At 42.7% G+C, this 13,691-nt stretch overlaps 1 protein-coding gene across 15 annotated transcripts in view; it reads left to right on the top strand.

Moving 5' to 3' along the window:
• The window catches only part of RIMS1 (regulating synaptic membrane exocytosis 1), a 492,278-nt gene that overhangs the window by 245,293 nt on the left and 233,294 nt on the right, over positions 1–13,691 (top strand). For 13 of the 15 annotated variants that reach the window (XM_040349940.1, XM_040349925.1, XM_040349926.1 and 10 more), the window contains 2 exons: positions 5,079–5,232; positions 5,351–5,422. In XM_040349940.1, the coding sequence (XP_040205874.1) occupies positions 5,079–5,232; positions 5,351–5,422 (226 nt within the window). The remainder of the gene's footprint in view (positions 1–5,078; positions 5,233–5,350; positions 5,423–13,691) is intronic. The other 2 variants (XM_040349928.1, XM_040349930.1) reach the window with 1 other exon arrangement.

Genomic DNA, 13,691 nt, shown 5'->3' on the forward strand with positions numbered 1-13,691 from the left:
TGCGGGCGGCGCATGCGCAGGGGGGAATCCACGGCTGAAGGACCGGCATCGCCGGACCCTGCCGATTTTAAATCTCCCGCGCGCACGCGCGGGAGTGACGTCATCGCCGCTCCAGCCAATCACAGCGCTGGAGCGGCGATACCCGGAAGACACGCCGGAGCAAGATGACATCCTGCTCGGCGTGGACCAGGTAAGTGGTACACACCTCGTTCCGAGGTAAGTATTTCATAATAGGCTAGTATGCGGTGCATACTAGCCTATTATGCCTTTTGCATTGCAGGTTTGGGGGAAAAAAAAAAAAAGTTTATGCGGTTTACAACCGCTTTAAATGAATCGTGACCCCATGTAAATGAAGAGCCAAACGAACGGCGCATGCGCGCGCATGCTCAGTATCACGTCGAATTTATTCCCTAACATACGCCGGCTCAATGCCTGTGACGTGAATGTAACCTACGCCCAGCCCCATTCACGTACGACTCACGTAAACAACGTAAAAATCGACGGCTGTTCCGACGTCAATACCTTAACATGACTTACCCCTGCTTTATGAGGGGTAAACTTACGCCGGACGTACAGTAAGCCTTACATAAACGGAGTAGCTTAATACGACGGGCGCAAGTACGTTTGTGAATCGGCGTATCTAGGTCATTTGCATATTCAACGCGTAAATCGACGGAAGCGCCCCTTGCGGCCAGCGTAAATATGCACCCAAGATACGACGGCGTACTAAGACTTACGTTGGTCGGAAGAAGCCATATTTCAGGCGTATCTAGTATTGTGAATAAGGCGCATAGATACGACGGCGCATCTCTACACTTACGCTGCGCAGCTGTACAGTAGATACGCCAGCGTAAGTGTTTTTTGAATCTGGCCCATACTGTATATCTATATTGCTTCACCAGATTTGTGTTAAATTTACAGAGTCAACTGTCTAATTTGAATTCTCATGAATAATATTAATTTCTCTCGTTTAAATTATGATTTTTTCCTTGCAGATTATTTTCCAGCCTTCATACAAAGCCTTGCATCGCTGCTTACTTATTTTCTGCCTTTTACAAGACTATCATTTTAGCAAACCTTTTTCTGATTGACACAAGGGGGCTGCCATTACCAATCCCCTTCTTAAGATGCTAGTTATCTGGCTCAACCAACTGGGTTCACTAAGGTTTGAGTCTGTGACCTAGAGGAAGTATGCATATACTACTTATTCCACATAAGGGAAAATATACTGTATTTATTGGCGTATAACATGCACAGGCGTATAACACGCACCCTAACTTTAAGAGGGAAGTTTCAGGAAATAAATCTTTCCACAGCCCCCTGCGTATAACACGCAGGCACAGTTTACCCTCTATTTTCAGGGTAAAAAAGTGAGTGTTATATGCCAATAAATACAGTCATTTACTTTATAGAAGTAGCAATGGTAGCCTCCATGTGTCTCTCAGGCCCCGTACACACGGACGAACACGTCCGACGGACAGGTTTCCAGCGGACAGATTTCTTAGCATGCTAAGAAATTTGTATCCGCTGGAAACTGTCCGATCCGCCGGACAATTGTCCGCTCGGGCCTACACACGACCGGATCTGTCCGCTGGAACTGGTCCGGCGGACCAGTTTCAACGGATCGATCCGGTCGTGTGTACGGGGCCTCAGAAAGGGTTTCCTTTAACCATACCAGGTCGCCAATCTTTTAATTAACGGTCCCTGTTAATACATTCTCCTTTGGAAACCAGCAGCTGACATTTTGTTTCTGGGTCTTAATCCTGGCTGTAAATGACAGGCAGGATCCCCACTTGCACAAAACAAGAGTCAAACTAGTGCTCCTATTGCTTAAAGCCTAAAAAAAAAAGATCACAGATAATTCAGCACATTATAAAGGTCCATTAAAATATATTGCGTTGGCCCACCCTTTTCAGCTATAACAGCTTCAACTCTTCTGGTTAAGCTGTCCACACGGTTTAGGAGTGTGTCTATGAGAATGTTGGACCATTATTCCAGAAGCGCATTTTTGAGGTCAGGCACTGATGTTGGACGAGAAGGCTGAGCCAGTCTCCTCTCTAATTAATCCCAAAGGCTCGGATTCACAAAGCACTTACGCCGACGTATCTCCAGATACCACGTAAGTTTAAGTATGCGCTGTCGTATCTATGCGCCGTGCCCATAAACTGAGATACGCCTGAAAATACGCTTCATCCGACCGACGTAACTTTCCTATGCCGTCGTATCGTGGGCGCATATTTACGCTGGGCGCATTTGCCGCTCCCATAGATTTTCTATGCACATATGCAAATGAGGGAGATACGCCAATTCACGAACGTAGTTGCGCCCGGCGCATAATATACGCAGTTTGCGTAAGTCGTACATCCGACGTAAAGTTATTTCCCATATAGGAGGCGCAACGGTATGGACCAGGGAACACAAGCCGTTGTATCTTTTGTCGTTTACGTAGTACGTGAATAGGGCTGGGCGTAGGTTACGTTCACATCATAGGCAGTGATCCGTCGTATCTTAGGGGGTATTTCCGACGCGATTCTGCGCATTCGCACTGGGATGCGTCCACGGGACGGCGCATGCACCGTACGTTATTTGTATCTTTATGACGCTCAATCCATCATTTGCATGGGGTCACGCCTCATTAGCATGGCTCACGCCCACTTCCACCTACGCTGGCTTACGCCAAGGAAACCCAGCGTATCTTTAAGAGCGAGTGGGAGCGAGTACTTTGTGAATCCAGTGCTTGCATCTGTGCGCTGCGTCGGCGTAGCGTATATTAGATACGCTACGCCCGCATAAATATGCGCAGATGTATGTGAATCCGGGCCAAAGTGTTCAATTGGGTTGAGGTCAGGACAAACTATGCAGGCAAGTTAAGATCCTCAACCTCAAACTCGCTCATCCATGTTTTTTAGGACCTTGCATTGTGCACTGGTGCGCAGTCATGTTGAAACAGGAAGGGGCCATCCCCAAACTGTTCCCACACCGTAATCCCCCCCTCCAAATGATTTGGATCAGTGCACAAAGCAAGGTCCATTAAAAAGACATGGATGAGCGAGTCTTGATCTCAACCCAATAGAACACCTTTGGGACGAATTTTAGAGGAGACTGCGAGCCAGGCCTTCTTGTCCAAAATCAGGGCCTGACCTCACAAATGCAATTCTGGAAAAAAGGTCAAACATTCCCATAGATACACTCCTAAACCTGTTGGACAGCCTTCCTAGAAGAGTTGAAGCTGTTATAGCTACAAAGGGTGGGTCAACTCAATATTGAACGCCACAGACTAAGACTGGGATGCCATTAAAGTTCATGGGCGTGTAAAGGCAGGCGGCCCAATACTTTTGGTAAAATAGTGTATGAATGGATGTGTGTGTGTGTGTGTGTGTGTGTGTGTGTGTATATATGTATGTATGTGTGTGTGTGTGTGTATATATATATATATATATATATATATATATATATATGTGTGTATATATACTGTATATATAAAATCTTCCTCCACACAAGTGTTGAAGCCTCCATGTTTAACTGAGAATGATTTCTGTTATACACAATCAAACAATGCAGCTTACCAGAATATAAAAACTCACATATAAATGTCATATAGCGCTTGTGTTGTTTTGTACTCGGCAAAGGAACCCAGTGGTACCCCCCTGCAGCCATCCATCTTGTTCCAGTCTTCTTTCTATTAGCTTCCATCTGAAGGCAAAAGCAGCAATCTTCTGGTGGTTAATCACCCTCAGGGGAGAAAAAGAAAATAGCACTCCAGCTGTGCAGATTTTTACAACTTTTGTTGGCAACAACACATTAAAACATAATCTCTTAAAATCAAACCCTCCAGAACAAGCATAACTCCCACTAGAATAAATGCCTCACATTACCCATGACTCTGCCCAAATAATTTCAGCCAATCAGCTGTCTTCAGAGGAAAGTGAGTTTGTATGTCGGACCAGTTTACAAAGCACAACATATTTGCATAAACCAAATATATTGTAGGCTAATAAATGAACAAAAATTTTAAAATGTCATTGAGAGCCAAAATAGAGAGTTGACCACATATGAAGTGTCGGCTGCTGACTCACAGGGTTGATCTTTATTTTAGCATCATGCCGGGGAATGTTAATATATAGACAGCACATGGGAATAGTTTAAAAAAGGCCAACAATTCCAACAAGAATGTGTTGCACAGTCCCAACACCCGTAACTCCAGTCTTCGCTCTCTTTCTGAGTCACACCTGCCAAGAGAAACTGACACTTCAGGTTTGTCAGATGTCTGTGTTTCCCTGCTGTGTGCTATAGTGCCACCAGCTGGCTCTTACGTCTTTAGTGTGTCCTGTCAGCTGTGGCATAGTGATTGGCAATTGAAACCACAGTGAAAGTGTATCTTTGCAAAAGAGTGAAGAATAGAGACATTCGTTTTGGGATGGTATTATTTAATTATTTTACACTCTGTGTAGCTGTAATTTCCCCCATTGCATTCATCTTCTGCTCTTGTATCTCTGTTTAGTTTGTTTCTGTATTTTGCTTCCAGTGTGTTCCCTGGTTTACAGTCCCTGTGCCCGAAAACATCTGCAGTGGCAGCTGGTGCTAAAATTTTGGACACATGATGCACAAACTAACACCCCACTTGCGATTGTCGCCCCCTCCCTGGAGACAAAGGGCAGTGATCAGCTGGCAACCTTTTTCTCTAGCCCGAGCCCACCCTTTTTTGGGCTATTCAAACCTCTTGCTCTAATCACATGCTTCAAAAAAAATTAAAAATTTCCATTGGAATCCATGCATCCAGCGCCCCCCGCATGTAGATTAGGGCATGTATTGGAGGTGGGCAGTCCATCCCTAATGGATGGACTGCCACTGCTTCTCACGATGGAGATTACACAGCTAGAAAAAAAAATTGTTAGAGTCTTTAATTCTACCTAAAATCAGCACAGGAAGCCTACTTAGTCCAGCTTCATAGTTTTTTTTTATAAAACATAGAATAAAAATGAGCAGACTTTTGATTTTAGCATGGTGTTAATGTTACAGGATAGTGCTGTTTTTATTTTATGTGCAAGTCTTGTCTCACAGTGTAACTTTCCTCTCAGATTCTCATAGAGCTAGAGACTGCACTATTAGACGATGAACCTCACTGGTATAAACTGCAAACACATGATGAGTCTTCACTACCTCTGCCTCAGCCATCACCTTTTATGCCAAGGAGACATGTACATGTGGAGAATTCTAGCAAAAAATTACAAAGTAAGTGTGCAGCAGTGGAAAATGTCAATTTCATTCCAGGTGAAAAATGTCTGCTAATTGCTATGTGCATCATTCCTCTTCTTGAATTGACCACCTATACTGGTTTGCTGTTGTACAGGATCTCAGCGAATCATTGATAGTGACTTCTCAGATTTTGATGTTGATGATGGTATTGGAGTTGTGCCTCCAGGTGCGTTGGTAAAAGGCATGGTCCTATCTTCTTTGCTTTATTGCTTTTGTTTCACTAATTCAAAATTATGTAGGATGTTCATTTTGGTGATTCAGTGTATTGTGGAGACTACTAATAAAATACTGAATGTGATTAAGATTCCTATTCTACAGTTACATGGATTAAATGATTACCAACACTGTGTACTCAAATCTGCTTTGATTTATCATTAAAATGATAAAATATGGGGTTATTAAAGATTTTGCTTCACAATGCTCTGAGCTAATAAATGCAACATTGATTTTAGAGCGTGAACACCATGACATCAATTAATGTTCTGAAACGCATAGATTTGTCTTATTTGTTTATTTGTTCTGCTTGTGAAATTAACTAGTCTGTAGTTCCCATGAAACGCTGCTGCTGCACGGTAGTGTTAACAGTGCATGATGCATGGCTGTCAATTTATATTTTGCAAAAGTTCAGATACAAAATAGAAATTCTGATATGCCACCAATGACGCCTATAGCAATTGCTTTTCAAAGTCTTAGGCCTCGTACACACGACAGAGATTCTCGGCAGAATTCACCGAGAAACTCGGTCAAAACCCGGATTCTGCCGAGAATCTCTGTCGTCTGTACAGTTTTGGCTCGATGGAGCCGCCGAGGAACTCGACGAGAAAATAGAGAACATGTTCTCTATTTTCTCGTTGTCCTCGTTCTTCTATGGGAGAAGCCGGCCCGCCGAGCTCCTCGGCGGCTTCATCCCAAAACTCGACGAGGAACTCGACGTGCCAAGCACGTCGAGTTCCTCTGTCGTGTGTACGGGGCCTTATTGTTTCTGTAGGCGTAGGATATACTTTCTGCCGTGACGGTATGGCTTTTGGGAGTCTTAGTTGTCTGCATACTGTACCTTAAAACTATTACCAAGCATTGCCAGAACATCCATTACATTTTACTAACTCATGTATGACTCTAGTATATGTTACATTCTGTGTTTTACATTTTCTCTCACTCACTCATTCTTTCAGTCTCTAATGCCGCGTACTCACGATCATGTTTCGGCTTGAAAAAAACAATGTTTTTTAAAAATATCATTTAAAATGATCGTGTGTGGGCTTCACATCATTTTTCGGGTACTGAAAAACGACAATTATTTTTTTTTAACATGCTGCATTTTTAAACAACGTTTTAAACGATGTCGTTTTTCGGTTTGTTAAAAATGTATCGTGTGTGGGCTTAACCTCCCTGGCGGTAAACCCGAGCGTGACTCGGGGTTGGTTTTCAATGTTAGGATCGGTATCCCCGAGTCACGCTCGGGGTGGACGTGCAGCGGCGCGGCTTACCTTTTGCTGGATCCACAGGCAAGTTACTCACCTTGTCCCTGGATCCAGCGATGCCACCCCGCTGTGTGAGCGAGCGGGACCTCCTCGCTCGATTCACAGTCTCCCCGTGTGCCGCCGATCTCCGTTCCCTGCGACGTTACGACGCACGGGAGCGGAGAACGGCGCCAAATTAAAAAAAGTAAACAAACACTTTACATACAGTATACTGTAATCTTATAGATTACAGTACTGTATGTAAAAAATACACACCCCCCTTGTCCCTAGTGGTCTGCCCAGTGCCCTACATGTACTTTTATAAAAATAAAAAATGTCATTTCTGCCTAAAAACTGTAGATTGTCCAAAAGTGTCCCTTTATGTCAAAAATGGTTTTAGATCAGCTAGAAAACAGCGATAATTAATTATAATCACTTGCAGAAATGTGCGATAGCGATTTGTGGGGAAATTCGTCATAAAAAAAAAAAAATAATGACAGCGACAATTCTGCAACTTAGCACATTTCAGTGATTTTGAGTTGATTACATTATTGAATAATTTTTATTATAATTATATTATTATTTGTTATAATTATTTATAATTATTTATTATATTATAATTTATAATTTTGTTTTAAAAAAAAAATCATACCCGGGATGCCTACAAGACTCTTGCTTGGTCAGATTTAAGTGAGTTATTTCTAAAAATTACAGGCCTACAGTATAAAACGCCAAATTTCCTTGCAAAATAATTGTACCACTTTTGGTACGTAATTCCAGACAGAATCATACCGCCAGGGAGGTTAAACGACGTGAAAAACCAGCGCATGTTTAGAAGCAAGTTATGAGACGTGAGCGCGCGTTTGGAATGGAGTAAGCACATTCATCACGCTGTAACAGACAGAAAAGCGCAAATCATCTTTTACTAACACGGAATCAGCTAAATAGCCCAAAGGGTGGCGCCATCCGCATGGAACTTCCCCTTTATAGTGCCGGCGTACGTGTTGTACGTCACCGCGCTTTGCTAGAGCATTTTTTTAACGATCGTGTGTGGGTAATGTCGTTTTAATGATGAAGTTGGAAAAACTTTGTTTTTTTCGAGAGGCTGAAAAACATCATTTTTTACAAGCCGAAAAATGATCATGTGTACACGGTATTACTCTCGCACTCACTGACCTTTATGCCCTCACTTAACCATCAACGTTCATGTTTAAATTATTTTAGCAGGATGGAAGGTCCAGGGAAGTAAAGCTGACTCTTCAGCTTCACTGTATGTAAAGTCTTTGAACTGGAGAAATGTAGGAGGTGAAGTTGTATCTCCCAACCCTTTTTTCAAGTTTATCTAAAACCAAATCTCCTTACAGTTTAGTATAGAGAACAGAAGGTTGGGGCCTCTGTCATGTTTTTATTATTTTCTGTGTCTTTATATCAAAGGACTAAAACATAAAGAAAGATCCCAGGTTTTAGGTTAAGTACACTTCTGGTGGGGCATGATGGGGTATGTTAAGAGGCTGAGCCAGCTTCTAGTCAGGCGTCTGGGATCCCTGCAGAGGCTGGACCAGCTTTGTGACGTCTGCCAACAATGGGCTTTAGCTCGCTGTTGGCTGAATCTGGATCACAGAAGTGCACTTCTGTGACCCACAAGAGCAGTATAGCCAAATGGGCTTTGGCCATACTTCTCCTTTAAATTACTGTTAATATGAATATTTTTATGTGCAATTGGTAGATGCGTTTATGTAGAGGTAGGCCCCGTACACACGAGAGGATCCATCCGCTGGAATTGATCCGCGGACCGGCTCCAGCGGATAGATCCCCTGGTGTGTACAATCCAGCTGATCTGTTTCCGCGGATTTTTATCCCCTGGGATGGATTTCAAGCGGATAAAAATTTGAAGACATGCTTTAAAATCTATCCGCTTGAATCCATCCCAACGGATTGATCCGCTGGTCTGTACAGACTCACCGGATCAATCCGTCCGAATGGATCCCCCGCATGCGTCGTAATGATTCGACGCATGCGTGGAATTCCTTATATGACAGCGTCGCGCACGTCGCCGCGTCATCATCACGGCGACAGCGCGACACGTCATCGCGATGGGATTTCGGCGCGGATTTCAATCCGATGGTGAGTACACTCCATCGGATACAAATCCGCGGAAATCCTCGAGAGGATTTATCTGCGGAAACGGTCCGGTGGACCGTATCCGCAGATAAATTCTCTCGTGTGTTCTAGGCCGTAAACTGTTTCGCTGTAAAGTGCAGTAAGCTGTTTTTTTGGTTTTGTTTAAGTTGGAATGCACACAAATGGTACAAATGACCTGTTTTCAGTCTATAATGCTATTTAAAACATTGGCACTGCACACAAATTTTTATTCTTTACTTTTATTTGGATAAATAAACTCGTAATATATCCTTTTGTGTTCATTGTAGACAAAACCAATCCGTTTTTTTTTTTTGTTGGCAAACTCCAGGAGAATTGCAGAAATTGTCAGTGATTATACTTTCATGTTTTTGCTGTTACCAACTCAGTATATTTATACAGTGGGTATAGAAAAAAATCACCCCCTTTAAAATAATCACATTTTGTTGCTTTACAGCCTGAAATAAAGATAGAAACTTTTTTTTGATCCAGCTGTATTTACTAGTGCAACTTATAATATCCAAGTGAAGGCTATAACGCCAGCATGTCAGGGACTGGAGCACTTGCCAGGATAGAAGAAAAATGCATGGGGCAAGATACCATTAAATTCTTGAGGAAAATCTGATGCCATCTGCCAGAAAGTTGTCAATGTAAAGTAAGTTTACCTTCCAACATGTCAATGACTCAAAGCACACAGCAAAAATGACCACACAGTGGTTGAAGGTTAAAAAGGTGAATGTCGTTGCATAGCTTCATCAGAGCCCAGACTTAAATCATATTGAAAATCTGTGGAATGACTTAAAGACTACAGACTACAAACGGTCACAATCAAATTTAACTGAACTTGAGCAGGTCTGCAAAGAAGAGTGGGCAAATATTGCAAAGTCTAGGTATGCAATGTTAGTAGAGACATATCCCAGCAGACTAAAGGCTGTAATTAAAGCAAAATGTGGTCCAACAAAATACTGACACAAGTCGGTGATCCTTTTTCCAACTCTGTGATTCTGTTTTTGATTTTCTTTTTTTCTGACATGTTGATGTTTTATCTTTCACTTGGATCTTATAAGTTGCGCTAGTGAATACAGCTAGATAAAATAAAAACTGTGTCTGCCTTAATTTCAGGCTGCAAAGCAACAAAATCTGATTATTTTTAAGGGGGGGGGGGAATTATTTTCTATACCCACTGTATTTGTTTTACAAATATACATTTAATACACAGCACTTTAGGTTAGATATACAGGGGAAACTCGAAAAATTTGAATATCGTGCAAAAGTTCATTTATTTCACGAATGCAAATTAAAAGGTGAAACTAATATATGAGATAGACTCATTACATGCAAAGCAAGATAGTTCAAGCGATGATTTGTCATAATTGTGATGATGATGGCTTACAGCTCATGAAAACCCCAAATAGACAATCTCAGAAAATTTGAACATTACATGCAATCAATAAAACAAGGATTGTACATAGAACAATATCGGAACTCTGAAAAGTATAAGCATGCATATGTATTCAGTACTTGGTTTGCAACAATTATTGCCTCAATGCGGTGTGGCATGGAAGCTCTCAGCCTGTGGCACTGCTGAAGGTGTTATAGAAGACCAGGATGCTTCAATAGCGGCCTTCAGCTCTTCTGCATTGTTCGGTCTCATATCTCTCATCTTTCTCTTGGCAATGCCCCATAGATTCTCTATGGGGTTAAGGTCAGGTGAGTTTGCTGGACAATCAAGCACAGTAATCCCATGGTCATTGAACCAGGTTTTGATGTTGTTGGCAGTGTGGGCAGGTGCCAAGTCCTGCTGGAAAATGAAGTCAGCATCCCCATAGAGATCATCTGCAGAAGGAAGCACAAAGTGCTCCAAAGTCTCCAGGTAGATGGCTGCATTGACCCTGGACTTAATGAAGCACAGTGGACCAACACCAGCAGATGACGTGGCTCTCCAAATCATCAGACTGTGGAAACTTCACACTGGACTTCAAGCATCTTGCAGTGGTTGCCTTTCCATTCTTCCGCCATACTCTGGGTCCTTGGTTTCCAAATGAGATTCAAAATTAGCTCTCATCAGAAAAGAGGACTTTGGACCACTGAGAAACAGATCGGGTCTGTTTTTCTTTAGCCCAAGTAAGACGCTTCTGATGTTTTGTTGTTCAGGAGCGGCTTGACAAGAGGAATACGACATTTGAACTCCATCTCCAGGATCCATCTGTGTGTGGTGGCTCTTGATGCACTGACTCCAGCCTCAGTCCACTCCTTGTGAAAGTCCCCAACACTTTTGAATGGCCTTTTCCTGACAATCCTCTCCAGGCACCTTTTTCTTCCACACTTTTCCCTTCCACATAACTTTCTATTAATGTGCTTTGATACAGCACTTTGGGAACATCCAATTTCTTTTGCAATTACCTTTTGAGGTTTTTCCTCCTTATGGATGGTGTCAATGATGGTTTCAACCGATCGACTGGCGATAACTTTGAGGAAAGATGGGGAATTAATAGCATAAGCAAAGTTATTGCTATTGATTCCCCTTCTTTCCTCAACGTTATCGCCACTTGTCTGAGTCGATCGGTTGATTCCTTGGGATTAGAGCTTATCCTAGTCTACACTTAGCGGACACTCTGAGGGGGATACGAGTTTGGTGCTTGTGGATTGGCCCCCGCTTTGTTACTTTACATGTGAGTGCATCATCTCGAGACCCACTCCTACCTTTTTTTAGGTTCCCTCGCAGTGTTACGCTATATGTACTCTGTGTTTGTCCTTTTTTTCCATAGTACACATCGGCCATTGAAACCTGCCCCAGCAATTAAGGAGAGGGTGTCTTTCAACTTTTACATCCATTTAGATCTACGGCATTTCAGTTGTTTGGACTAAACAGCAGTGAGGTGAGCTGCTAGTACACTCAGAGGTGGTTATCACTGAAGATTACATTCAGCACGCTGCATCTTTGGTGGAGGTGTTTCATCCATAGCCTTCTGGACTATTAATTGGAACTTTATGTCACATAATTTTCATGCTTGAGACTTTTATCACATGTGTGATTGTGTTCTTCATTGCTTTAATTGTTTTTTCTATCCACAATATTCTTATTATTTTGTTTTTTATGCATCAGTTTATATGTACTGAGTTTTTACTGTTATATATTGCAGTATTGTAGGTGTTTTTCACTGGATTGTTTACATGCACTGAGTTTTTACTGTTTATTGCAGTATCGTAGGTGTTTTCCACTGTATTGTCTATTTCTATCCACGGTCCCACTTTCCTCCCACCCCACACACTTTCATCACACATCCAAATTTCTACAATAATGCCGCGTACACATGATCGTTTGTCTGATGAACCGTTTTCATCAGACGAACCGATCATGTGTGGGCCCCATCCATTTTTTATCCATCGGTTAAAAAACTAGGAACTTGTTTTAAAATTATCTGATGGTTAAAAAACCGATAGAAAAAAACGATCGTCTGTGGGCACGTCCATTGGTTAAAAATCCACGCATGCTCAGAATCAAGTCGACGCATGCTTGGAAGCATTGAACTTAATTTTTCTCAGTACGTCGTTGTGTTTTACGTCACCGCGTTCTGACACGATCGTTTTTTTAACCGATGGCGTGTAGGCACGACTGATGAAAGTCAGCTTCATCGGATATCTGATGAAAAAATCCATCAGTCCGTTTTCATCGGATGAACCGATCGTGTGTACAGGGCATAAGCCTTCTCTGTACACAAATGCGTAGGATTATCAGGTTTAAATGGTGGTCAGTTGAACTCCCCTGCAAGAAACACCTGTTTGGTCCCTCAAGGAGATTACCAGGGATAATATTACTCACTTCCTCGCAAATTAAAAAGGCTTGCACCTCTACCAGTAGGTCTACTACCTCTGAGGTTAAGAAGAGTTCCCATTTTCATTCCCAGTCATTCCATTGTTAAGTCTAGGATAGGCAAGAATCCATGTCCTTCCAAACCAACCAAGACTTGAGTTTTGTATTGAAATTGCCAAATCAGTCATTGCCTCCCTCTTCTGGGTAATTGTCAGGTCTCATCAGACATCTAGGATGCTTACCTGCACATTCTCACACTTCTGCCTTGCTAATGCTGTTAGCGTTTTGCAGTAGGTGACCAGCATTACCAGTTTGTTGACCTTTCCTATGACCTCTCCACAGCCCCTGGGTCTGGCTCTTCTTCGGTCTCAGGGGATCCACATCATGGGGTACCTGGACGATCTCCTTTTACAGGTTCACTGCTCCCTGTCCATATCAGCCAATATCCAGTGGATGGTACAGGTTCCGCATTGAGTGGTTCTGTTGAATCCTCAACCCTCACAGTCATTGCTTGAGTAACTGGGTCTGAGTCAGAAACCATGAATCGGACCGAGACAGAAGTAAAGTTAAATCACACTAGTTTAATAATAATAATAAAAGGTAAACAGAGTAATCATAGTCAAAACATAGCCAGAGTTCAGGAACCGGAACAGATAGTCAGACAAGCCAAATGTCAGGGAGCCTGAGAACAGCGTAGTGGAACGGCAAGCAGGATCTGGAGCCAGGAAGAGTTTCAGCCAAATAAGTCTTTAACAGGAACGCAGGGGATAGACTTGGTGATGTTGACCAAGGCGAAGGCAGAGATCATCTGAGCTGGATGGCTTAAGTAGGCAGGATTTACGAGCAGGATATCATCAACAGGTGAGTCACTGTGGATAGATAGGAGCTGGCAATTAGCCCACAGCTGAGCAGCCAGCTCAGAGAAGGAAGGGCGGAGCCCTGCCCTGACAGTACCCCCTCCTCAACAACCCTTCTCCCTCGAAGGACCACCAGACTTGAGGGGAAATTGTCTATGGAAATCA

Source organism: Rana temporaria, chromosome 4, assembly GCF_905171775.1.
Source record: "Rana temporaria chromosome 4, aRanTem1.1, whole genome shotgun sequence".
NCBI classification, from domain to species: domain Eukaryota; kingdom Metazoa; phylum Chordata; class Amphibia; order Anura; family Ranidae; genus Rana; species Rana temporaria.